Raw genomic sequence first — 26,618 nt, forward strand, 5'->3', positions numbered from 1 at the left:
TACAAGTACTACTATTGGAAACTGCTTTTCCCATAATGACTAGTGTTGATTTAAGGCCTGTATGTCCTAATCTCAGTCTACTTCTTTCCATCTATCCAGTAACTCAAGATTAGTTTGTGGTTCAGGAAAAAGCCACAGAGAAATGTTACTCAGAACAACAGCTGGGCTAAACTTAATATTATCCACTCTATACTGCTTTGCTTTCTTATGTACTGTCCAACTGTCCAACTTTGTACCAGAGAATGTGGCATATTCCCAGCATTTCTGTAGAACAACGGATGCTACATTTCCAGCGTCCTCTCTCTGAATCCTTAGCCAGTAGGCTAATGATAACTTGAGCCTGCTCTACCACGTCTGATCAATTTGTATCCTGTCATAACGAACTCTGACTGTGGCTTCAGCCAAGACTCTTGGATGCATAGTACATCTGGTTATCTTTCATATCTGTAATAACTTTTTAAAGTTCTCATCCATTGGCTATTAAGCTTCCAGCATTCCAGTTTAAGTTGATCATACTTCCCACTACTTTGAGTCCAACTGAAATATCTCAGTAAATACACTGGTGGAAAGTAACGAAGTAGGCTACGTTTACCTACTTAATACTGCAGTTAAATACAGTTTTGAAGTATCTGTACTTGAGTAGTTCCATTTTCTGATACTTCATACTTGGGCTTCACCACAGTTCAGAGACAAACATTGTACTTTTTACTGCACTATGTGTTTTTGATAACTTTAGTTCCTCTTCAGAATCAGATGAACAAAAGAAAATTCAGTAACTACTGACACTTTACTGATCCCCGGTGGGAAATTCATCAGCTACCCAGCAGTATGTAAAATACTTCATATCATAGGTATGGCAGTTAACTTGATGTCCACCTTTACCAGGTGCAACACTGAAGTGATGAACACGATAATGCATCAGTCACTATGATCCAACTTTCATAATGAATATTTTTACCTCAGTGACATTAATATGTTTATAATCATGTTTGGGTTTGACAGTCTCTTGATTTTTATTGTTATTTTGTATAAATGTGATGTTATAATTATAACATAATCAGCTAATTCTAGGTCTTGATTTTCACTCTTATACTGAAAATCTCTCTTCTTTTCCAGTGGTAAATTGTTGCTTTTATTTTGAAGGCACAAAAATGTCCTCACATCTTACTGCTGGCAGCTTGATGCAGAAGATTTTCAACCAGAGATGAACTCTCCCTCCCCACACATTTGCAAAGGATGATGGGTAATGCAGTCTCACAAAAAGAATGTCAGCAGCCAAGTGAAGGGCAGAGTAGAGATCCTATGTTTTGCCTAAAGGCACTCTGGTAGGATATTCATGTTCATTCAGGCCTATGTGCACAGTGAAGTGGTTCACGTCAGTCTGCATGCGTCAACACACACACACACAGTACTGTTTCCATCACTTCAGGGAACATTACAGATGATGTTTGTTGTGATTTGGTGCTGTACAAATGAAGCTGAATTGAACTGAACTACACTGACCTTCCTGCAGAAAAACTCTCACCACTGTTTCATTAACTAATAATCGTAATCTGAGTCTAACCTGATCCTAAGTGATATCAGCACACACACACACACACACACACACACACACACACACACACACTTCAGCAAATTAAACTGAAACAGCCTGAGAGAGGGAAATAACATCTGTTATAACACTTCATACAGAACTAGGAGACTTCCTGCAGGGCGTAACTGTCCTTAAGTGTGTGTGTGTGTGTGTGTGTGTGTGTGTGTGTGTGTGTGTGTGTGTGTGTCTAAATTCATTTAAGCGGAAAGGCATTTCTGTGTGTGTATAGAGGTGTTTAGTGAGGAAGATGGTGGAGAGAATAACAAACAGTGAACAAACAGGTGAACTACCACACTGGAGGTAATAAGGCCATCTGATCGTTCATTTTTGTGGGTTGTGGGTGTTTCCATTTCTGTCTAGATAAGATCATTTTCTGAAATTACCAGGTAAGAGATTCTGGGAAATATTTCAATATAAAGACAGACAGTCCCTCATGTTACACACAGTGCTCTAAAGTACAAGTTACTGGAGCCTTGGAAAAACAATCTTGTCTTCTTGTCAGTCCCCTCTTATTTTCACATTCTGGTTCAAAGCAGTACAAACTTGGCCTGAAATTATGGGAGATAAATACTTGTGGTTTGACTTACTGCTGTGCTGATGTCCTGCACCATCTTTGTGACATGGGCAAAATGCCAGTAACATCAGTTCCTTTGGAACAGAGTTTTAATTGTTTCACCAGACCAAGAATGTAAAATGTCAGTTTGTTGTCCTAAACTCTGACGTTTGCACTGTGCTTCATACCCACCTCTTCAGCACACAATTCCCCTCGCAGGTTTTTATACAAAACAAAAATCTGCACTTATGCAAAAGTTTCAGATATATTATCTATCAGCATAATTTCACCTGCAGTAGCTGTTTATACAACCTGTTCATACATGCATCCATACACAAATCAGATGACCATCTTTAATTCAAAGCCACACACACACACACACACACACACACACACACACACACACACACACTTCTGCATTGTAAAGGTGAAGTTCAGTAAATCCTCCCTCCCTCTGTGTCTTCTAATATACATACAGTATGTTCTTTCATACTGCTGTGAATCAATAATAAATAAAGAAAGAAGTTAAAGACCACTTCACTTGGAATACAGTAGGGCTGCAGAAGAAAAGAAGTGAGAGGAGAAAAGAGGAAAGACACCAGAGGACATGAAAGGAGAGAGAAACCAGGAAACAACAAACCAAGGATGAACTGAGGAGAAGAGAAAAGAGATGGGAGACGGGAGAAAATGAGAGAAAAGAGGACGAGATAAATGTGAAACTTCTGACACCTAGTGGTGACAGGCAACAATCACAGCAGGAAATACTGAAACTCTTCTCATTTGCCGAGATGCACAGTTCTATTCTAAAACCACAAAAGTTGTGATAAAATGTCATTCTCATCAAGTTCTTAATGAAGAATAGTCAGTAGTAAATCACATGTAAAAGGACAGGCAGGGTCAGATGGTGTTTAAAGGAAGAAACAGCAAAGGGAAGTGGATAACGTGTGGTTCCATCAGACACTGTGCAGCAGTTTAGGAGAGCTGACCAGATTCTGTCTGCCTCAGTGAAGCCGAGAATTTGTTCAGTGATGCATTTGGAAATGTTATAAAATCTCATCAGTAGACCACTTTGACTGATGCTGGATCTCTCACAAGACTGTGGTCGTCTATGGTACCTGACAACCTAGAATATTACAGTGGAAATTAGTGTTTGTGAAGTTGCATGGTTGTCCACCAGTTAGGAGTTTTTATAAAACTGACCGATAGCAGTGTGGCTGTTTAGCAGTAGAGTTGGATACATTAGTTTGCCATCAATCCGTTCTACCTCACTATGAAGGGAGGTGGAATGGATTGATGGCATGAGCCATCATGTCCAAAAAGACACCTGAGGCGATAGGTCATTTGGCTTCATTCCTCTTTGCCTTTGCCAGGGTCAATCCTATACGACCGCTATCTGCTGAATGTCAAAGGCCCGGTTGTTTTTCAGGGAGGCATGGCAGCACTGATGCAGCCCCGGTGCCAATCTATTCTTCAAAACTGTGTGATGCCTGAACACTCCAGGTGCCACCATGAAGATCTGCCAGATCCTGAACAGCCAACGCCTGCTCAGGGAGCTACTGGCATCCCTGTGAAAAGCTCAGAGCTGTTCTCTATTGTCAGAACTTTGGACCCCTCTCATGGTTCAGTAACATCAGTCAACTGCCTGGCAGGAAGGCCGGTGCTGGCACGGGCGCCTCAGAAAGCCATGCAGGGATTTCAGCCAGGCTTAATAGCAACTTTTGGAGAGGTTTTGTGGTTTGAAGAATCAAGGCTTGATGCCAAGATGATCTGATTGCTCTGAAGAATCAGACAGCCACAACAGGGTGTATGTCAATGAGAACTGCAGGTCTTATGTCAAATGGCAAAGACCAGCTACCCAGTTCTGGTGTCTCTCTCCTTAAAAACAAAACACAGACACAGTTTGCAGTTTGAATGCACCTCAAAGACAAAGTGACACTGCAGTTAGAGCACTGTAGCTTCTGTATTTGACTTATTTCCAAGTAAAACAAAAACATTAAGATAGGTACGGTATAATTCCAGCACTTGGCTATGGTTAAGGAATTAATAAAAAAGTCCAAAGTGAGGCAACCACCAGGCGTGACCATAATCTCCCTTTCCTCAACCAAAGTGGTTTCTGTTCAGTAAATGAATGTAGTATATTCCTGATTTGAAAAAATGTTGCCATGGAACATAACACAGGGAGCCATTAGAATTCCATTCAAACATAACTGGAAAAACAAGTAGCAGCAGTGTGGGTGTGTGTGTGTGTGTGTGTGTGTGAGAGAGACAGACAGTAGTGGTAATGTGGCCAGTAGCTGAAGAGATATTCTGGACCACACACACATGCACCCAACTGTTTCAGCAGGCTCACAACAATGTTAAGAAAGAGATTTATTTGTTACTATAGTTGCCAGTATTAATAACTCCTAAAACAGCTGACTGCTAAACAAGTAATATGTTCCGTATGTTAATAAAATGACTAAGAAGCAACCCACAGCTCCACCCATTCTAAAACAAACCAGGAAATGCAGCCTGTTGACAATTCAAAGCAGCTTTCGTCACCTTCAGGCTAATACCAAAGTTCCACTGACAAAGAAGAACTGCTACTAAGGAATACTGGGAGTACTGGTATGTCTGGAATACTGTCGCTTATATCAGCAGCTGACTCCACAAACCGAATAAGGGTTTTAGGAAACAAAATCCTAGCTTAAAGTAAAAGTATTGTTAAGGCTTTCTAGAGGAGGAGTGACACCACCTCTCATCTGCCTGTTTTTTTTTTAGCTTTGCTCAAAGGAAAATGGCTTCTTTTCCAGCAGAGGATTTTAGTTGTCCCATCTGCAGTGGATTTTTTAAAGAGCCCGTTCTCCTGTTGTGCAGCCACAGCTTCTGTAAAGTCTGTCTGCAGAGCTGGTGGAAAGGGAAGAAAATCCGAGAGTGTCCAGTTTGTAGGGTAGAATCTCAGTGGAGTGATCCACCTCTTAACCTGGCGTTAAAAAACCTGTGTGAGGCTTTTTTACAAGAGAGAGTTCAGATGGCTTCATTACGAGGTGAGACGCTCTGCCATCTGCACTCTGAGAAACTCAAACTATTCTGTCTGGACCATCAGCAGCCAGTGTGTATCATCTGTCGGGATGCAAAAATACACGTTGACCACAAGTTCAGACCCATCAACGAAGCTGTACAGGATCACAGAGAGGAGCTTGAGAAATCCCTGAAGCCGTTACAGGAGAAGTTAAATGCTTTTAATGAAGTTAAAATCAACTTTAATCAGACAGCAGAACACATTAAGGTCCAGACTCGACACACAGAGAGGCAGATTAGGGAGCAGTTTAAGAAGCTTCACCGGTTTTTACAAGAGGAAGAGAAAGCCAGGATTAATGCTCTAAGGGAGGAAGAGGAGCAGAAGAGTCAGATGATGACAGAGAAGATGGAGGCTCTGAGCAGAGAGATAGCAGCTCTATCGGACACAGTCAGAGCCACAGAGAAGCAGCTGAGTGCTGAGGCTGTGTCATTTCTGCCCAACTACAAGGCTACAATGAACAGTGTCCAACAGTGCCCCCTGCTGGATGAGCCACAGCTGGGCTCAGGGTGTAGGGAAACACCTGGGCAACCTGACCTTCAACATCTGGAACAAGATGAAGGACATGGTCTCCTACACTCCTGTGATTCTGGATCCAAACACTGCCAATTCAGAACTCATCCTGTCTGAGGATCTGACCAGTGTGAGACATGGAAAGAGACGACAACACCTTCCTGATAACCCAGAGAGGTTTGAGTACTGGGATTCTGTCCTGGGCTCAGGCTTTCAGTCAGGGACTCACAGCTGGGATGTCAAGATTGGAGACAACAAAGAGTGGGAACTGGGGGTGTTAGCAGAGTCTGTCTCTAGGCAAGAATTTGTGGGCTCTACAGCATGGAGTGTACAATGCACTGATGTAGGATACAGGGCATACTCCCCAACAAATAAATACACTGCTCTCCCAGTCACAGAGAAGCTCAGCAAGATCAGAGTCCATCTGGACTGGAAAAAACAAGTGCTGTCCTTCTCTGAGCCAGACACAAACACACACATACACACCTTCATACACGCTTTCACTGAGAAACTGTACCCATACCTCTGCACCAGGGATGCACACGCTCTGAAAATATTGCCTGTAAATGTCTTTGTAACCATGGGGAGGTAGGGATTAGTTAAAGAATATCATGTAAATTTTATATATATTTCTTTCTGTTTTCATGTCTGGAGCCTTCACAATATATCTATGTGTGTATAAAAATAGCACCATAAATAATATATTGTAACTTTGCAAACTGTATTTATAAAACACTGACTGACAATTGAAGTATGATATTAAAATGCATCATAATGTTTAGTGCCCTGTCATTTCCATGCAGACTCTAAAGATATTCCACAAAATGAAGGATCTGTTGCAAGTTACAAACAGCTGGGTGAGAATTTCTGGATTTCTCATACAATTGAAACATTAGTGTAAAGTTGAATCAGCCCCTTTTTCAATAGAAACTGAACATTATAACCTTCAGAAAGGTATGGTTAATTGCAGGGCTGGTGTTTTAGACTACAATAGTTTGAGCTTGGTGTAACTAATAAACTGGCTTCTGATTCTGTGCTTTGGACAGTTTGACACTAAACACCTTCTAAACAAAAGAACCACATCAGAAAGCAATGGCTTTACCCTCAGTGTTATTTACTTTGACATTAAACATTAATAGCATTTACTACCATGTCACATTTGGTTTATAGCACTCACACTTGTAGCATGTGGACAATCTAGTGCTGGAGTGTTTATGTACAAAGTTTTGTCTGACTCTGGGAGCTGTACAATTATCTGTGCTACCTTGTCTGGTTGTAATTTCAGATGTACTTTTTGCGCTATTTAAAAGAAGCCCATGAACGCAGCATTTTTAATGATAACATTGATAAAGCTAGCAAGGTAAAGTTGAGATTATTATATACAAGCAATTCCTGTTAGAATTTTACAAATAAAACTAAACAGATATCATACAAGAGAAACTGGCAAAATTATGTTTAATGTGTATGTTCTGCATCCTTGAAAATATGTAAGATAAAGGGCGTTTAGTTAATTTAAAAAAAATCGGTAAATATTTCTTTGGTTAGCGTTATGCTTCACTGCCTTAGCTACATGGTCTTTCCGTTTGTTCAATTGATACGTTTATTTTTAAGGATGATTAACCAGATTCCGGCCACGTTCAGCTATCTCCGGTTAGCTTGACGCAGCAGGGGAGTCCAATGGAAGCCTTCGTCGCAGCCCGGAGGAGACAATCGAGTGCGATTTAGCTTAAAAATCAAAGCCAATTTTGTTAGATAGCTTTATAAAACGTGTCTTTTCTCTACGCCCTGGTTTTGCTGCTCTCCTACCTTTGTTTCAAACTCGCTAATTTGTCGTTGCCGGCGCCTCTAAGGCCTTGTTTATACTGTGCGGGGCAGCTTGAATCGGGGAAGCAGGCCCGGTCCTGTGAGTTTAACGGCCGTTGGAGTGTGTTCTGTGCGGATCAGCCCTTTAGCTCACCAAGTAGGTGGAAATATTAGATAACAATCAATATTCGTTTGCCAGTAGGAAATGGGCTCTGTCTGGATGTTTGGTTGTGGCACGACACGATGTCAGTTTGTAGTTATTGTTAGCTGTTAGCTTCAAGCTAGCAGTTTACTGGAGTGATGGCTCCCGTCTTGTCTGTTGAGCTTTTTGCCAATGCTATCAGTGCTATCAGCTAAAACTCGTGCTAACGTTAATAGTTTGGTACGTGATATATTTTTACATAATACATATGTCGCCACAGAAAAACACAGTTATACGCTCTGGATTTCTTACCTCTACCATTGTTTTGTTGTGGTTCCATTAATTCTTCTGCTGGCATCCTAATTGCACCGATAGCAGCAAGTTAGCATATTAACTCGCTAGCAAGCTAACGTTAGCCGTGTTTTGTCAAACCAGCTGGCTGAGAAGTACGAGCTGTTAACTAGTAATTCTAGCATCCAGCTACGCATGCATATATTAATAATATTGTTAATTAAAGTACCTTAAAACAATAGTTAAATTAACCGATTTTACGCTTTACTTGCAAACAAAAATTTTAGAAGCCCGATCTTATGTGAATGTTATTTATTATTGCCATGGCTCTGTTTGTATTTAATCGTTTCATAAGTGGACATGTCAGGCACTGACTAATGCTGTTCAATTTGTAAACAAAACAAAAATAAATCTAGGGTACTTGACTAAAACTGTAAAAAAAAAAAATGGTTTGTGTGGGGCAGTCACATCCATTATCAATGAAATATGTTGTCATCCACTCCTAAATGGTTCTGCTCCTTCGTCTCCTTGTCTTAGAGAATATGACCCAGATGCAACAATGACATCCAGATTTGGTAAAACCTACAGCCGCAAGGGAGGAGAGGGCTCGTCCAAGTTTGATGAAGTTCTGTCCACCAAGAGAGGCACCCTCAGTACCAAATGGGGTGCCACTACCTACAAGGCCAAGGTTTCGAAGCGTGTTGGCGCTCCCAAGAGTGACTCTGTCCTGGAGGTGTATAAAAGGCCCCGTCTGTGTGGTGATGGCTCAGAGGATCCATTTGGCTTTGACAGTGATGAGGAATCCAAGCCGGTGTCATCTCGGAGCAGCAGCAAGTCATCCCCCGCCAAGCCGGCCTCAGCAGAGCCTCCTCAGGCAGAAAGACCGGGTGCTTCTTTGGACACGGGGAGCAGGTCAAATCTCCAGGAGTCATCCCACATCTTGGCATCCACTCAGGAGGTGTCATGGCATGACAGGAGCCAGCCCAGTGTGATGGAGGACACAGCATGGTTCTTCAACAGCAGCAGTGCTACCCTAGGTAAAACCAAGTTTCAGACCTTTAAGCCTGGGGGATTTGGATTGGGACTGCATCTGTGCTAACAGCAGTTGTTACTGATTAATCTGTTGATTAGTTTATTGTTAAGTCTGTAAAATGTCAAAATAATAATAGATGCCAATAATAGTTTACCAGACTTTAAAGTGGTGATATCAGCAGTGGTATTAATTTAATACTGCTGACAGTAAAACTCTTATATTCACTTTAAATTTTTTTTGTTCTAATAACTTTTTATTTTGTAATGACATCAGAATGAAACATGAAACAGTTCGGTTGCATTGCCTGTCCCTGAATGGACAACGGTGATGTTTTAACAATCCCTTAGGCTGATTTTGAATTTCTTTGATACAATGATGACAGTAAAATGGTTTCTGTCAGCTATAAAAGGTTTAGCTTCTGTTTTTTATCTGTTAAAATGGAAGAACATCTGACCAGGATTAGCACATCACAAGTCCTGATTTTCAGTCGAGAGTAACTGAAAACAAACAGGCTGACAGATATAACTCACCCTGGAGATATCTTCAGGAGTATGTTAACCACACACTTTAATTTTGGCACAAAACAATTGCTGCTGGTTTCCATAATTATTTTATTACAGAAGCTTCAGATTCAGATTTCAGTCATTTCATTTGTTGTCTTGTTTGTCCTCTCATAGCCGGCACTGTCAGTACGGTGCTTTCAGCTTCACTGGCCCTCAGCCTTCCGTGACTGCTGCTGGCCACCTGCTAGCACGGTGAGCCGTCCGAACTGAATCCAACAACAAGCTCTGCCTGAGTGATCACCTCGGCTCAGAGTGGTGGTTGCACAGTGTTAGGACACTGAGACATATTGAGGAGAAGCGAGTGCAACACTGAAGTTTAGCTGAAACACTGTTGTCTTATCTGCTGACGATGTTGGCTCAGTAACTATGACGGAGTCCTTGACCAAAATCTCTTTTAATGAAGCGCACCAGTAGAATTTAAGATTCAGAATTGTATTCAAGATGATTGAAAGGCAGCGTTTGCTTTACTCAGCTAAGTCACCCAGTTGTCTGCTTAGTTTATCAGATTCAACTCTGAGAGACTTTACACTCAGTCACCCAGGGACAGTGTACACATCAGCTTATGGAAAGCATGTGTCGGTGTTAAGGACGGGACTCTGGGCTCATGTCAGTTGCCATTTGTTGTTACTTTTGATATTTATTTGGCTAATCAATTTTTAAGGAAGTACTGTGGGGCTGATTATGAACAATGCTGTTAGCTGTAACCATGGGACGTTATGGTTGTCTGCTCAGCAAAGACCATGTTGATGTATGATAGTTGGCAGCCAGTGAAGTGGGCGGGTCTTCCTGAGTCATTTAACAGAGATCAGCCTTACTGGTGTTTTGTTCTTGGTAGTGTTCAGTTTGTTCACCCCTGTACTCCTTTTTTTTTATGTGCAGGTTTTTTGCAGACTCAGTCTTTTCTGACATGCTTACACACAGGAGCTGTGACAGACACTGACATCAAGCTCCATTTTGTTTTCAATGCCACACACCAAGCTATCATCTCTGCAGGTTACTGAGGTGTCACTGCTCCAGTCATTTCTTTTTATCTGCCCATTTACATTGACACAGCAGCCATACGCTGTGGAGTAATTCACAATACAGAAAGGTTTGTTTATTGAATTGTTTGAATACGGTCAGTATGGATTGGATTAACAAATGGCTTCAAATCACTTGAATCGTCTTTTAGTGAGTGGTGGCTAGTTTTCTTGTGGACAGGCTCCTTGTGTCATCCAGGATGCTGCCATCTGCTGAAAAAGTGGAAGGAAATCAGCCACAGGCACATTTTTAATAGTATCAACATGACATGGCACATTATTAAACAAACAGTCTTGGGCTTTTTGATTTCTTAAAATTTTAAGATTTTCTTAAAATAAGAGCTTATATTTCTTTCATTAGGACATGATATTTCTATGTGCAAGTGCAAATGGGACACTCCAAAAATCCATCCTGTGACCTCTTTTTACAGACAGGTCTGTAGCTGTTGAGAAATCAGTTTGGCAGAGCTAAGCCCAAATTATTCCTCCAGTGTCTGGGTGGGGTAAATTGTGTTATCTGCTCATGTCTGTCAGGGTTTCCCCCTGCTGTCTGTGGCTGATATGGAGTATATTAAGGATCAGACTGATTCTCCAAGGAAGGCCCGTTGAAGCTCGTTGCAGCCTGCGTGTCCGTGAGCAGGACTTGAAAACCTCTTTCTGCTGTCGCTAAAACCTCGACATGTAGTACAACAGTTGATCAGGATTCAGTGTCTGAGACTTTAAATTCCTACCACAGCTATTTTTGTAAAAAGCTCAGGTGGATGCAAACCTGAGACCAGATAACAAATGAGTAGAGTAGAGAAAGTTGGATGTTGAGACCAATAGGACCAATGGGTCTTATATTTACCACGTCAGTGAATTGCTGTATGCCTGTACCTAGAGTATGTTAATAAGAGAATTCGGCTAAAAGCCCATTGTTTTATGGCTGCTGATACTTGTTTGTTAAATAAGGTTTGAAGAGAGTGAAGTAGTGAAATGGCCCAGTTTCTAGCGTTGCTGCACTTATGCTCAGACAACCCAGCCTTGAATAAAAAAACCACAGCTCCTGTACGAAGCAGACACAGTTACCCTTTGATGTTGCACTGTGGAGCAATTTCCTGTGTTTGCTCCGAGTGACAAGCCAGTATTGTCAGCCGATGGGTATCTGCAGGCAAAGCTGGCCAGGGGTGCTAATAACCAGAGAGGGCCTGTTGTCCTGGCAGGTGGGGCCAGACCCTTTTGATTTTCTTGAAGACATATGCCAGCTGGCAGATGAGAGTTAGCAGTTAGATGTTTGCAGCTGTGTGTGCGTGTGACCTGTTTTCAGTGTGTAAAGGTGCTTTTTGAAATGATGCAATCAATATTTGTCTTTCTGCAGAGCAGCTCTTAAAGCCAAACTGCAGCACAGTGTTATTTCACTGACGTACTAGATACAGCTCAGCACTATTTAGCTAGTTTTTAAAAATGCCTTTTCTACTTCTTAATTATGAAATGATCAGCCCTTTAGTTCAGACCAGTTGCTATCACAGTTGGTCAAGTTCAGAGAATACAGTATTGGCCAATAAGTAATTGCTGACATTAGTGATCAATCAATCAACTAGTTGTTGTTTGATAAATCCTTTGGTTCCTGTTTCTCAAATGAGAATGTCACTTTAATGTCAGTAACTGAATACCTTTGAGTTTTCACTTTTGATTGGACAAGACAAAAAGGTAAGTTGGAGGTATCACTCTGGAATCTCTCTGACTGCTGGATGCTTTGAGATCCCATGTGACAACCTAAATTCCAATTCAGGGATCTTAGGAAGGTCAGCATGGCTGTAATGTTGCTTTTTTTTTTTTTACAAGAAATGAGATCTTAGAGAGTGTGAAGTTAAATGTACAAACATTAATGTCAGTTTATGGTATTTGTCAGTACTGATTCTGAGCCTGTCTTTCCACAGGAAAGTCCCAGCAGAGCTCCTCACTGTCATCAGAAAACCACCACAGCTACTCTTGGTACCAAAATGCTTCTGAGAGTGACAAGAAGCCCCTGGCACAGACCATCACCCTGAAGACAGGGTCTAAGGCAGAGTCCACTTATGACTCATGGGATGCTATCATGGGCTTCCGTCCGCCCTCACCCAGCCAGGAGCCCCGCAACCCTGCCCCCACGCTCTCTTGGGCTTCAACAGGTGTTACTGTAGGCAGCTGTGACCTGGGCCAGACCCGGCATGAGAAGCCCCCCTCTTCCCTACAGCTGCAAAGGCTCAGTGATAGCAAGGACCTAGGGGGCGACTCTGACTTACTTCTCGAGATGTCAGACTACTCCCACACATCTTCCTCTTCATCGCTTGTAAGGAACTCTAACTGTCGGACTTACAGGAGGCCTAACAAACTGGGCTCTGACAAAGCGTTGGACTCCAGCACTGTTTTTGGTGTGGATATTCCCAAATCCTCTACTGACAGCAGTAATAAGGCAGCAGGTGGTGGAGGGGGGCGGGGAAGGGCAAGAGACTACACAGTGCTGCATCCCTCTTCAATGTCAATGTGTAACGTCACAATCCAAGACCATGGGGTGGAGGAGTTTAGCAGTGATGTAGCACCCTCTAGTGGTGGTAGTAATACTGCAGGTTCTGGCAGTACGGCAGAACTGGGAGAGGCGGGATGGCAGCGGAAGAAGATGGAACAACAGAGCACCAGGTAGGACAACACAGGGAAGCCAGGCTGGGCCGTGTCTGACGGGCTTTGTGGGGTCACTGGGAAACTGTTTCCACATGCTTGAGATATTATACATTATATTTAGAGGTGTGTCTATAGTTTTGCCCTCAGCTAGCTACATACATGAGAGAGTCAGAATATTAGGAACACCTCTGAATGTAATGTAGTCCAGTACAACACCACCTTTAACTATGATCTCGGTAACAAACATATAATTGAATTTATACATTTTTGCAATTAATGATTTGACTAATTGACTTTCATGGAAGCCCTACAAAAGACATTTTAGGGTTCATGCTGTCTGAGGTCAGATTTTCAGAACTTCTCATCTTCTTTCTGAATTGTTGAGTTGAGAAACTAGATGGAAAGAGTAAAATTATTTAAGCAAATGGCACAAATATTATTCGTATCAGACGCAGGCTGTTATCACATGTGAAAACCCTGGTTTATCTTTTCATTTGTCACATTTTCTTTTTTGTATTTTTACCCCACAGCACGAAACCCCACGTTAAAGCAGCGTTTCATTTTGCTCCCACTTCAGTGCTCACACCTTCATGCATATTCCCTCCACTGTAATATATCTTCTTCTTACACTTGCTGGACAATAAATGCACTTTAGTTTTGTTTGGGTGCAGCTGCCAAAGCCACGGGTGGAAGTGACACATTCGTAAGAACTTCGCAATTTTTGAAATGCTGCAAGAAACAACATTTTTAATTCAGTTTGCCTTGATTAACTGAGCTGAAATTGGTAGATTAGTTTTCCCCACCAGGAAAGAGCCTTTTGAAAGTATTAATTAAAATCTGGCAGTTTACTGAAGCCTGAGGTTAGAAACCAACTCAGGTATAAACAGTCACTCTAGGAAGGCAGCTGAGAGCACATTTTTAGGAGAAAATTAAATTCTGTTAGCGGTTAAAATTCATAAAGTCTGACTTGTTTTTGTTTTTTTTCCTTCTTAATAGCAGGAAGTGAGCAGAGTTTTTCTTGGTGTTCTTGCCCTCAGGTTCAGGCAGACCCAGACTAAGTCAAAGAAGGACAGGAAGCTGGACCAGTTTGGTTTTGAAGACGCAGACGCCCACCAGGAGGAGAACAGTGGTGACAGTGCAGACGGCAGATCCAGCTACAAAATCAAATACTTTGGCTTTGACGACATGAGCGACAGTGAAGGCGCTGACGACGACAACAGCAGCAATTCTAACGAGAGGAGGAGGGCCGAGAAGGCCGCTGTTGCCAAGGCGCCCCCAGTGGTTACCGTGGAAGAAACACTGGCTGATGACCTGTTGGAGCCATTTGAGAGTGTGGAAAGTCGGGAAAGAGAGAAACCTAAGGAGAAAAAGAAGAACTCTGAGAGGCAGGAGAGCCGGATACGAGCAGGTTAAAGCACACATTAGTTTTATGGATAAGCATTCATGGCTAATGTAAGAACCAGGGAGCAGGCTCCAGGGAGGGTTTGGTTACGTCTGAGTAAATGACATTGTGTCATGCAGGTCTGCTGTAGCACTCATCTCCTGCTGTTTTGAAGACAGGAGATGACTTCCACTCTAAGGAGTTTGTGTTCAGCTGCTCATAGGGTGATTCAAATAATGATAAGAACTAGGGTTGCAGAGGTAGACCACTTTCACAGTATACCATGGTCTGAAAATTGATGGTTATCATACTATGCACATTTGCTTATTACTGGTATTGAAGTTAAAAAAAAAAGCACTGTGTGTGCACCTGTCTTCCCTGACTGCCTGTCAGACAGGCAGCATGCTCAGGGAAAAACTCGCCAAACTCCATCCAGCGAAAAAGAAATGAAAATCAGCAGCACAGGATTACATCGGATATCTCAAAAAGGAACACCTTCGAGAACACCAATTCTCCGTACAGGTCAAAGTACCATTTATAACTTTAATCCCAAGCGATAAAGCATGAGTGTATAAATGTCAGTCAGTCTCTGACTTACAAAAGGACTCACTGATCCTGATCTGAGGCCAGAAACACACACCTAGATTTTACCGGTTCACATAAGTGAGTGTGTGTGTGTGTGTGTGTGTGTGTGTGTGTGAGGGGTTAGGGTACAGGCAGGATCAGTCTGACTGTGCTGTCACACACCTACAATAAACATAAAGCCTATTTTATGATCGTTTAGAACATTGTGACAGCATTGGTTTTACAAACCAGTCAAGCTACTTTTACTTAAATAAAGGATGGAAATACTTCTTCTGCTCCTGGTGCCAACAGGCTTTAGTTATATGCTTTAGTTATATGTTTATAACAGTTTATTCGTCAGGGTCAATCTAGTGCTGCAGTCCAGCTCAATCAACTGGCACAGTTACTTGCTATAAAAAAACACCTTCTGTTTTCATTCCTTTGGGGCTCGTCGCTGATAATAATAGTAACAGTTTGATTCTGTACACCACATTACCGTGAAGCCATAACATTTTCTGAGATGGTTATCATACCGTGAAAACCTCATACTGTTGCAACCATAATAACTGAATAGGAAATGATATTAGTTCCTTAAGGAGCTTACGGTCATGTGTGGAGGATTGGCAGTCAGAAGTGGAGAGTACAATACAAACCGTAACACATGTATGGCAGTGAGCATTAGGTTTAGATAACTGTTTTTATTTTTGATATCAAGACTGCGTTTGAAACCATATCCAGACTACCTGGATTCATTGGCATCTGACCTGCAAACAGATCTCATATTCAGTTTCTTTTTTAAATTTTTTAATTAGTAGACAGGAATGTACAGAACACTGGGGTAACATGAGCAGACTCATCTTTTATAGCTGGTGCAGGCCAACACTGTCACTGGTTTAAATGACAATTATCATTGGAGACAGATTATATCAGCTGTTGTGAATGAATGTCTGTAATGGCCAGAATTAAACCTTTGAAAGAAAAATAGCAGTACAACTTGATAGAGACACAGTCTTTGCTTTGATTTTAATCTCTCTAATGGCGACTGTCTTTTGTCTGCAGAAGTCCTGGACTTCTCAGAGGAGGGCCTCAGGGTGGTCACCGGGGCTCTGAGGAGGCCGCCTCAGGGCAAACCAGCTGAGAAGAACCCAGACACCCTGCGAAGGATCTTCAGTGCACACAAGAAGGTCAGACACCCCGCTAGCTTCCATTTATTTATGGCTGTAAGAGTAACACTTGATGAAGGCGTTAATCTCTTCAGTGTTAGATGGTGTTTGTGGTGGTCACCTCTGCTCTGTCATCAACCACAGAAATATGAAACAAATTGCACCTTTACAAAACAGTATGAACAGCAGGAAATGTCCCCTATGAATGAACCAAATTCCTTGACTAAATTTGGTTAAAACTTCAAACTTAAGCTCTGGCATCATCCCATCGAAGCATGAGCCTCAAAATCAGCTGCATTTGACTTTTCAAAAATAAACTAAGTAGGAACATTCTTAGTATAGACCACGTTTGAGTTCTTGTGCATGTGAATCACTCGGGTGAAATATTTTAGTCTCAAATTGTAAAACCTTGTTACATTTGAAAAAGAACTACATGTACCTTTGAGGATGACACTGTCCACCTACACCCCGTATGACTCACTTTGTGTGTGTGGGTGTGGGGGGAGCAGAGCAGAGGAGTCTGGCTCTGGTTTATTCAGTCGGATGAGATCGAGTGAAGGCTTGAGTCATCTCTAAACTGCTTCTGTTTCATTTATCTGCATTCTAATGGCCTGTCGCTCTCGGACCGAGCTGACTGGGTATCACACTCTATTGATTTTATAAGAGCCTTGTGTTTCGTAAGAGCCCTTTTTTATAGTAGAGATGGAGCAATGTCATGAATCGGTAGCTGTTAACATTCACGCCTTAAGTGTCAGCATTTCATATTTGTGACTATATATAGGTGCTGTATGAAACTCTCCTACAGGTAAAACCTTTCATCAATTGGGAAACGGAACAGATCATTTTATTGTACTTTTGTTATGCTGGAGGAGAGTTGTTAATTAGACTCTGTAGAGTTTGTGTACCTTGCTAAATTTGCCTTTAACAAGCTCTGCAAAGCCTCTTTTCCTCACAGCTGCTTGTTCAGCATGTCCTTTTTAGTTTACAGCATTTTAACTTTGTTGGGAAAAGTGATGCATGATTATAGTTGTCAGACTAATTTCTGAATTTAAATTAGTTTGGTTGAAGGGGTTCAGGAGTAGCTGGAGTATGGTACTTTAGACACACGAGTCTGCTTCCGGTGGTTATGTTATAGTTTGTAACAGTATTTATTTATTTTTCTCCAAATGATGTTTGCCTCAGGATGAAAATTCAATTATGGGTAAATAAGTGCCTGTTTGTTTAGAGGGTTTTCATAGAATCAAACTGAGTTTCTAACCTAATATAAGACTTGTTGGTTAATTTTGTAAATAATTTTTTCTGAAAGGCTGTCATCTGTAGCCTACCTCCTTAATTCAGCCAAAAGGACCCATGTCACAGCTAAACCAGGTGTGTCCTTTTGTGTGCGACACACAAGGGAGTTGATGTGTCATAGGTGCATAAACACCAAAGAAATAACAGGTCAAGTTTCTGGTGCAGATCTTTAAGACCTGATGCAGAATAACGAAGCCTTGTCAGTCACATGGGTATTGACAGAGGGATGTGTCAGACAACAGTCTAACACGTCTAGTACGTACCTGTAGACAGGACGTCTATTTATAATGTCATAGGAGACGCGTATTTTCTCTGCTTTCCAGTTTTACCCTACAAATTATTGAAACTGCTGCTACATAATAAAGACGCCAATAGAAATATTATTGCTGTTTTTTTAGTGCAAAGAGTGAGAACTTCACTGAGGATGGAGACTCGTGCAAGGGTGTGTGTTTAAAAAGACAGTTGTTGTTGAGCTAAATGTGACAATGAATTGTGATGTCGATTTCTGGGTCTATTGCCAAGTCCTAATAATGACACAGAGAACTTTATGCCTGTTAGCCCTTCATCTGTTGCAAGCGCCATGTTCACAGATAGATCATGAATGCATTACACAGTGACAAAGCCTTTGCTCTGCCCAGTTATGATGCTTCATCTCAGACTATCTCATCTCATGTCTGTTGATTCTCAGTACTGACCAAATGCCTCCATTTCCAGCCTTTAAAGTTTGTACACCTCAATGCGTTGAAGTCATTGGAATAATTTCATTGTAAGGTGACATAAGGCCGAGGGCTGCTCTGACACTAAGACTGAATTTGCTGCCTAAAGTGAATGAATAAATGAAGCTGATAGCAGAAGCATTAATAATGACACTGACAGTTTGTTGCTTGTTCTCGGCGTCAGTTAACAGTTCATTATGCCTTGTGCAAACGCCTTTCATCAGTCAGCAACTGCACTATGTCCGGTTTATCAGCCAACCTGACAAAAAATGCTGTCGTTTTGAAAATGCAATCGCTTCTGTTTTAACCACTCAAATTGAAAAAAGCAATTAACACTTTATGTAGCATTTCTTCTTAAGTAGCCTCAAGCAAACAGCGTTTGGCCTTCTGTGGCTGTGCTGTCAGAAGCCCTTGCAGTGTCAGTATAATTCCTCTGCATGTGCCCATTACAATCAGGCAGTACGAGTATCAGCATACTCATCATCCACAGGAACACAATAATGTACTCTCCTTCTCACTTGTTCTCTAGTTTCATGTCCTGGCTCTCCCCGTTACTTTCCTATCTCTCACTTGCATAATGGGTTCTCTCTGTCTCCATCGCTTCCTCTTTAACTCGCTGAATAATGCTCTCTACCCTGTCCTCCGCTCTCCTTGTTCTGTTCTACTTTGTGTGTCTCCACACTGTGCATTCTGGCTCCATCTTCAATTAGCATAATTGCAAACAAAGCCAAGCTAAGCTCATTATAAAAACAAAATCCGCTGGAAGTGACCGGTCTCGGTTACAGTGAACTGTGCATTTGCAGAGTTGGTGGCGTTGAAGTGCTGCTAGGTTTGTGCATCCAGTATGCTCGAACAAATGAGATGTTACCGTAATGACAGCACATAGACGGACTCATCTATATTTAGTAGATGAGTTAGATTTATTTGAGGGAAGATTTTATAGGACAAGCAGTTACTACACCCTTATCAGTGGGCCTCTCCAAGTCTCCGGTGTGGTTCTTTTCACTGTTGTATTATTAATGAAAGAGAGGGAAACATGCATTTGTTTTATTCATCTGTCCTTCATGTGAAATGAAACACCTCCCTGGTTAATTTGAAAGCTCTGTTGACTTGCATATAATGATTATTGGCCAGTTCAGGCTCTCATCTTACTGACCGGACATTACTAACTGATCAGTAATGATGGATATGTGAGGTGGTGGTGTTTGACTGTGAAGTGCCACTTTTTTCTTGACTTTGTTCTGAAGAAAGTAGAAAAGCACAGTTTTCAGGGAACTTCCTCAGACTTTAGCAAACTCCCTAAGCTACGATAGACATGATAGAACTGTTTTCACTAATACTCTGCACGATATGCAAAGTGTCTGGTTTTATAGATGCAAGTGCTTCTTAACAATCTTATTTTATGGACTGACTGTAAGTGATAACCTACTTTTCAAAGATAGGCCCGACTTGTTCCTGGCTGAAAATGTCTGCTCTTTTTCACTCAGCAGTTTATGAAAAAGCAGCTGATTAATAATTAGAAAATGAAATGGTTGAAGTCATCTCACTGCTCATTTCCAAGCTCGTGCTGACGACTGCAGCTGTCAAGAAGGCAGTTTGCTTTTATTGCACATCCTGCAATGCCAAAACATTGTTGCTTTTTGTTTTTCCCGAGCCACAGCAGGAACACAGCCACGCTTGCCCTCCTTCCTCCCTCACGCTGATCTCTTCCATGTTGCTTAGCGGCGAGTGGGCGGGGCAGGTGGGGCATGTGTCTGTCTGTGGCATTCAGATTACTGTAGGAGGCTTTAATTTGGTGTTGATTTTCCAGCACAGTAAAGCTTATCCTCAAACTCTCCTTTTGTCTCAGTTTATTAAGCCTGCAGTGCAGTCCCCCAGAAGCCTCCCACAGTCCTCCCCTCTACCAGTTCTCTCTCTGTCCTTCCCTCTTTCTCTCTTTTGTTTTTCAATATGAATGCCCCAGCAGCCACCAACCACAGGTCTGGCAAAAATATATGAAGAGGACAGAAGACGAGCCAAGGATGAGGGTGGGTGGTGGTTGGATGGGGGGGGGTTTCCTGCTGTTTGATCAGTGCTGGCGGACCCTCACCAGTTTAATGTGCATCCTTTTTCTTCTTTCACCTCTACCTCTATGTGCACCCCAATTTCTGTTGCTCTTCATCTGTGCTATTCTCATTCTTGGCGCGTGTGTTTCATATTTATTCAAATACTGAGTTCTATATTAAAGACAACTCATTTCCTGAGAAACGAACCTTTTGGCTCACCAGGTTTTCCACCATCTTAGCTTCCTTATTACGCTGGTGATAAATGGTGTCACTGCAAATATACGCTCCTTTTTTGTCGGCTCAAAGCTTTGATAGCAGACAAGTATAAGGAGAAAGGTCACATTTCAGTGAATCCAGCAGGAAACATGTAAAACTCTCATTTTTTCATTACCAGTTTAAACTTTCTGTTGTACTTGTACATTTATCCATCTGCTGTGTGTGTTTATGTTACAGTCTCCCACCAAAGCAGTGTATAATGCCAGACACTGGACATTGGGGAGTGAAGAGGAGCCCCCTCCACCTTTCTACTCACGATCACAGACGGCTCCTGTAAGTACACATGCATCATTGTCAGAGTTAGAAGTCTGACCTCAAATTTGATTTAAGTAGCCATCAAAAAAGTATTGAGGCTCCCTATGCAGCCCCTTCTATACTGTATATCATGAAGTACATAATTTTGTTTTTTTTGTCCCCCCATTTAACATGAACACTCATCTTTCCAGGCGGCAGTCTCATCAGGAGGAAGCAGCAAGGAGCCCTCTGATGCTCAGAAGGACGATGGAGTTTTCAAGGCTCCTCCTCCTCCCCCCAAGGTCACCAAGTGTGTCACTGTCCCCACAGATCCTTACCAGGACACTGTCACTGCACTCAAATGCCGTAAAGAGCACAAAGAGGTACACGAAAGCTTTTCCCTTGTTCTGAAAGTGTACAACTCCGCTCCCTGGTAAAGCTGCAAATAATTTTAAGGTATTTTTGGATGTGTTCGACTCAGTTGTCCACCCCCTTGTGGTTTGCAGCTGTATACAGTTGTCCAGCATGTGAAGCATTTCAATGACGTGGTGGAGTTTGGAGAGAACCAGGAGTTTACTGATGACTTTGAGTATCTGGCTACTGGTTTGAAGAGTGGACAACCTCTTAACACACGATGCCTTAGGTGAGAACCTGCACGGGGATGAACCACACTTTCCCAGCTCTGCTGCTGTGGTCTCTTGGCTTACTTTTCTTTCCTAAAGTACTCGAAACATAAATTTCACTATATTCTTTTCACAATTTTCTGATGCAGTGTATTTCTCTGTGTGTTGTTTCTCCAGTGTCATCAGCCTGGCTACGCGCTGTTCCATGCCCAGCTTCAGGATGCACCTCAGGGCCAGAGGGAAGGTGGCCCAGGTCTTCAAAACCCTCAACGACGCTCCCCAACACCCGGTAAGCAGGCATGCAGACTGGGTGCTTTGAAAAGCAACCCCTTGCAGTGTTTTATATATATGCACACACATATATAGAGGGAGGCACAGCTGCTTTATATATTTGGTGAGGTGCCTTAATGGTGCTTCAATACCAGAAGCTAAAAGAACTGAGGACTAGTGTCCTTGAGCTTCTCAGAAGGTAACAGACATAGATAAAGAAAAGAACTACAAACTAGAAACGCTTATCAAGAGTAAACATGTAAACAGAACAAGTTGGAGAATTCCAGCACCTCTCATTATGCTGTATACGATACAGCCACCTTGTGACGAGTTGATATTGTTGTCCTCATACGTTTCTAGCCCATGTTCATGTACACGAGCACCAATTTGTACCAACAGTGTGTTGCATGGATAGACTGAAAAACACTGTTTAACTTCCAGCAACTAACAAAAACACACTGTGGTGTTACGCTGTGTTTGTAACTGGCCATATTTGAGAGTGAATATCAGGTAATGCTCATGGCATCAGAGCCGTCTCCCCGTGGGTGTGCACGTTCTGACCGTGCCTCATTATGTGATTAGTCAACACAGTGTCCTGTCGGATGATGTCACCACGCATGGTGGAACAAGCTGATCCAGATCAAACGTCTTTGCCGAACGGGGCTGTGTGCTTTTGGCCGAGCCCCCTGCAGAGCCAGTGCCAGCAGCAGTGAATGTAGTTCCCAATGAAATGAATGGGGATGTCTGCTTTTTTAACACCTATGAAACTCGGTCTGAATGCAGCCTGAGGACCAACATGAATCAAAGACGCCAGCAGTTCGCTCTGCTCCATTGCAAAAATGAATTGAGAACCAGAACATTACCAATGTGAATATTAAATATATTTTACCTAAATTAATAATCACTACTGTCATGTAGTTACTCCTTCATTTATAAGCCTGAATGCCATCCCACTTGTCAATTATTAAATAGCCTAAAAATTCCCTTTGACAGTTTTTTAATATGCTGCATGAGGTCAGGATGTTTGAGGAAATCAGTTAAGGAGTCAGATTAATTGGCCTGCAGCTGAGCTCAGTTCAGTGCAGGAGCCTCGGTGTTAATGTTGTGAATGAATGAGCTGTAATACACAGTGGGAGAAACTGCTCTGCACTAGGAGGGGAGGAAATGTTAAGTTAAATTAAGTGACAGTATTATGGAAATTCAAACCTTTTTAAATAGACACTTGTGAAAGTGAATATGCAGTATTCAGCCTGAGGGAGATTGGTTTGCTTGGGACTGATTTTATTCTGAATAATTCATTCTTTCGCCCTCTCTGCAGAACCTGGCTCTGTGTACAGCCTCTCTGATGTACATCCTGAGTAGAGACCGGTTGAACATGGATTTGGACCGGTCCTGTCTGGACCTGATGATACGGCTGCTGGAGCTGGACCAGGACCAAGGGGGCGGGGGCGGGACAGACTCCACCACAGACTCCACCACAGACTCCACCCCTCAGTTCAGTGCCAGGGAAATCGCCAAGATGAAGGAGAAGATCAGGAAGCTCTGTGACACTGTGCACAACAAGCACCTGGACCTGCAGAACATAACGGTACAGAAAACTGACAAGCGCTCCTGTGTTTATTAACACTGACTGCTGGGTTTTAGTTCTGTGTGAATATTCATCGTGCCTGCTTTGTTTAATTTATATATCATTCCATGTGATCATGTCTCCGACAGTTCTGGGTTGTTGTTGTTGAGGCAGAAAAGCCTTGAAATAGCATTAAGACTCTTACACCTCTCCACTGAAACCTCTGACTAATGATATTCTTTTAGCAGCTCTTCAGTCAGTGTGACTCACAGCCACCCACATGTCAACATATTTCTAGATGCTCCACTGGAGATTTCTTTTGTGATCTAAACATCCACAGTAAATAGCAGGTTTTAGTGTCAGTCCCTAGGAATCAAATAGAGGAGGTGTCTTTCTACAGTCACCATTTTATACTTGCAAAAGCAGAAACCCATCAGAGAAACCACAGAAACCAGCTGTGCAGCCAGAGGAAACGCTGCACTGCAGCTGTGTCATAACAACGATCACAGTACATTAGGCAGAAATGTCAGTGTATGAAACATCACAGCCTGAGATTTTTAATCACAGATTTTAAGCTTATATCCCTCCTCTCTCCCTGTAGACGGGTCATTTAGCAATGGAGACGTTACTGTCCCTGACTTCAAAGCGAGCAGGAGACTGGTTCAAAGAGGAGCTGCGGCTGCTGGGAGGACTGGACCACATAGTGGATAAAGGTTCAAGATATTATAAAGGAACTGTACCGACTCAGTAACTGAAAACACTGATGGTGCATCTGGTCACCGATTGTGACTTCCTGTTTTTTGTTTCTGCTTTCACAGTGAAGGAGTGTGTTGACAACCTAAACCAGGAGGATGAGAAGGAGAAGCTGGGTTCTTCTCTGTGGGGAGCTGAGAGGTGTTTACGGGTGCTGGAGAGTGTAAGTGCATCACAGCCTTCAGGGGAAAGCTAAGTTCATGTCAGTGAGCTCCAACTTTATATTGTCAAGTGGGTATAACTAAAAGAATCAGGTTTGATTGGGACCAACAGGATCTAAGAACAATGACTTTCCCCTTCAAATTAGTTTTAAAATGCAACCAATGTACGTTGTATCTTGTGTATGAGTTTTTTTCTGTCTGTGTGTTTGTGTATGTGCAGGTGACGGTCCACAACCCGGAGAATCAGAGTTACTTGATCGCCTACAAAGACTCGTCACTCATCGTCTCCTCTGCGAAGTGAGTCAACTTACATACACAGTCCAGACTCCTTTATCAGGTGCCATGCGTCTGCACGTCTTTCCTTCCTACTCGCCATCTTTTTTTTTTGTTTTCTTTTTTCTCTTTTTTTTGCTTTTTTCTCTTGCATCTTGCCATGTCTGGGTTTTTGTTGACCGCGATGGTTGAAACGTCTTTTTTAAGAAGATTCTGTGGGACATTAATACATTGATTTGGTTTGTATGAAAACTGACAAATGTAAAATTTGGACAGAAGCAGCTGAAGTCCAGACAAATGGATTTCTTCCTTCAGAAATCGAGATTGACCGAGATTAATAACTGTACTGTAGAGACAGTGGAGCTCTAAAAATGTGTGTACTGTGTCTGTCAGTCTTACTCGGGGTGCCTGGTGGTATTGTGTGTGTGTGTGTGTGTCATTATCATGGTTTGGCAGTTTAATTTCCTGGTTGTGACATCCTGTCAGTCATAGCAATGGCCTGTGACCCCGCCCCCCTCGCACCAACTTCCACAGACAGAGCGATCTCAGTACACAGTAGAAATGACTTGATACTGTGTTCTCCTCTCTTTTTCGTCTCTTGCCATCTGTTTCAGGCATTTTAATCAGATCTGATACAGTGAAATGTGTTCAAATGGAATTTATCTTGTATTGTTTTTTAGAATAATCATTAGTTCTTCATCTGAGTTGCTGTATACATGAGACATTTTTACGACATTCCACAAACTATGTGTTAATCAGTTTGGCTAATGTGTTTGTTGCTGGGCTGTGGATGTCTCAGACATAAACATCCCCATCCACCATAAACTTTATTACTCAACTGTAAAAGTTCTGTAATAGCCAGATTTTAAGATGTTAACAAGTAAAATATCTCAAATTCGTATCAGCCTCCAGAATCCAGTATCGGTCAAACAGCCTGGCGCTGAGTTAATTTGCCCTTCTCAGTCGTCCTCGTTCACCCTGTGTGTGACCGGACCTTTGGCCCCCTACAGAAGGTCTGCAGTGAGGGTGGGGTGGGAGTGAAGGCTGAATGGGTCAACAAAGAGCTGCTGTTTGAGTGGATGACACAGGCCTCGGTGTGAGCATTCAGCTGTCCTCGCCGGTAACTTGATTAACCCCCAGAACCACAGGGGGAGCGGGAGAGCGATCACTGCCACCTAATATCCACACAACACCCAGTTTGTGCATTCATGTAATCTTTGCTTGAACTGATTCCAGGTCTTCCTCTAGCGGTCACTCCTTTTGTCCTCCTTATTCTAATGCCTTTTCCTCCTCTTTTACTGAACTTCATTTTTTCTTTGCTATTCTTTCTTTGTTCCTGTAAACGCTGCCCTTATTGTTTCAACCCAGACTCACCCTCTGTCTCCCGGAGTGTTTCAGCTGTCTGCAGGGCTAATTCAATAAACCTCCCTATTAGGCAGCGCGCACATAGACACAGAAGTCTCATTGCGTATTGACTGCCCTCATCTGTATCTAAGCAGGAACTAATAATAACTTGAAGGATTCTTCTGGTTTGTTGCTGCTTGGGACAAACTTTTATGGGTTTGTCCATGATTCCTTGAACAGTGAGTTTAGCCCATGAAGTTTAACACTGAAAGAATAAAATTCTGTTGCTTCATTGGAGATTTTGTGCACGGTTGTGTCCCTAAAAAGGAAATCCCATGCCAAATTAAAACAAGATATGTGTAATTTGTCTGAACTCTCGCTGCAGACTTGTTGTTGTGCTCCATAGGCCACATTTAATTTTCTACTGACACTCCTTTTCTTTTTTCCCTTCCTCTCACTCTGGCCTGGTGTTCAGCCTCCGGTTTCTGTTCTGTGTCCAGTCCTACTGTCGTTAGATTTAATCAAGTTATTGACATCAGGCTGCTGACCTGCTTCACCCCCTCAGCTGCTGCAGCTGGGCGGGCGTGTGTCCTCGTGGGCACATCTTTCCTTTGACTGCTGCTCTGTTTTGTGATGAGTAGAGAAGAGTAGAGGAGAACCACATCAAGATCCAGATAAATTGTTCTGAGTTTAGATTGTGTTGGTGATCACATGACTATACACTTATTACTTCACCTATGATAAGA

The 26,618-nt window shown here is 42.3% G+C and overlaps 3 protein-coding genes across 6 annotated transcripts in view; 2 read left to right on the top strand and 1 right to left on the bottom strand.

Annotated features, from left to right (window-relative positions):
* The window catches only part of plekha1b (pleckstrin homology domain containing, family A (phosphoinositide binding specific) member 1b), a 25,522-nt gene extending 17,232 nt beyond the window's left edge, over positions 1 to 8,290 (bottom strand). For 2 of the 4 annotated variants that reach the window (XR_002275311.1, XR_002275312.1), the window contains exon 1: positions 7,976 to 8,287. Coding sequence is in view for 2 of the 4 variants with exons in the window: in XM_020604758.1 (XP_020460414.1) it covers positions 7,976 to 7,984 (9 nt within the window). In the remaining 2 variants the exon portion in view is untranslated. Of the gene's footprint in view, positions 1 to 7,975 lie in introns of all 4 variants that reach the window. The other 2 variants (XM_020604758.1, XM_020604760.1) reach the window with 2 other exon arrangements.
* On the top strand, positions 4,710 to 6,310 carry LOC109962798 (nuclear factor 7, ovary-like). The gene is given in 2 exon segments (XM_020604819.1): positions 4,710 to 5,714; positions 5,716 to 6,310. Coding segments are annotated over 2 exon segments (1,386 nt in total). The 5' UTR covers positions 4,710 to 4,923.
* The window catches only part of LOC109962762 (wings apart-like protein homolog), a 24,276-nt gene continuing 4,990 nt past the window's right edge, over positions 7,333 to 26,618 (top strand). The window contains exons 1-13 of the mRNA XM_020604757.1: positions 7,333 to 7,678; positions 8,492 to 8,991; positions 12,489 to 13,227; positions 14,247 to 14,617; positions 16,214 to 16,338; positions 20,825 to 20,920; positions 21,094 to 21,264; positions 21,388 to 21,524; positions 21,682 to 21,793; positions 23,093 to 23,362; positions 23,943 to 24,054; positions 24,160 to 24,257; positions 24,476 to 24,552. Coding sequence (XP_020460413.1) covers positions 8,514 to 8,991; positions 12,489 to 13,227; positions 14,247 to 14,617; positions 16,214 to 16,338; positions 20,825 to 20,920; positions 21,094 to 21,264; positions 21,388 to 21,524; positions 21,682 to 21,793; positions 23,093 to 23,362; positions 23,943 to 24,054; positions 24,160 to 24,257; positions 24,476 to 24,552 — 2,786 coding nt within the window. The 5' untranslated portion in view covers positions 7,333 to 7,678; positions 8,492 to 8,513. The remainder of the gene's footprint in view (positions 7,679 to 8,491; positions 8,992 to 12,488; positions 13,228 to 14,246; positions 14,618 to 16,213; positions 16,339 to 20,824; positions 20,921 to 21,093; positions 21,265 to 21,387; positions 21,525 to 21,681; positions 21,794 to 23,092; positions 23,363 to 23,942; positions 24,055 to 24,159; positions 24,258 to 24,475; positions 24,553 to 26,618) is intronic.

The sequence above is a fragment of the Monopterus albus genome, unplaced genomic scaffold (assembly GCF_001952655.1).
Source record: "Monopterus albus unplaced genomic scaffold, M_albus_1.0 scaffold67.1, whole genome shotgun sequence".
Taxonomy (NCBI): domain Eukaryota; kingdom Metazoa; phylum Chordata; class Actinopteri; order Synbranchiformes; family Synbranchidae; genus Monopterus; species Monopterus albus.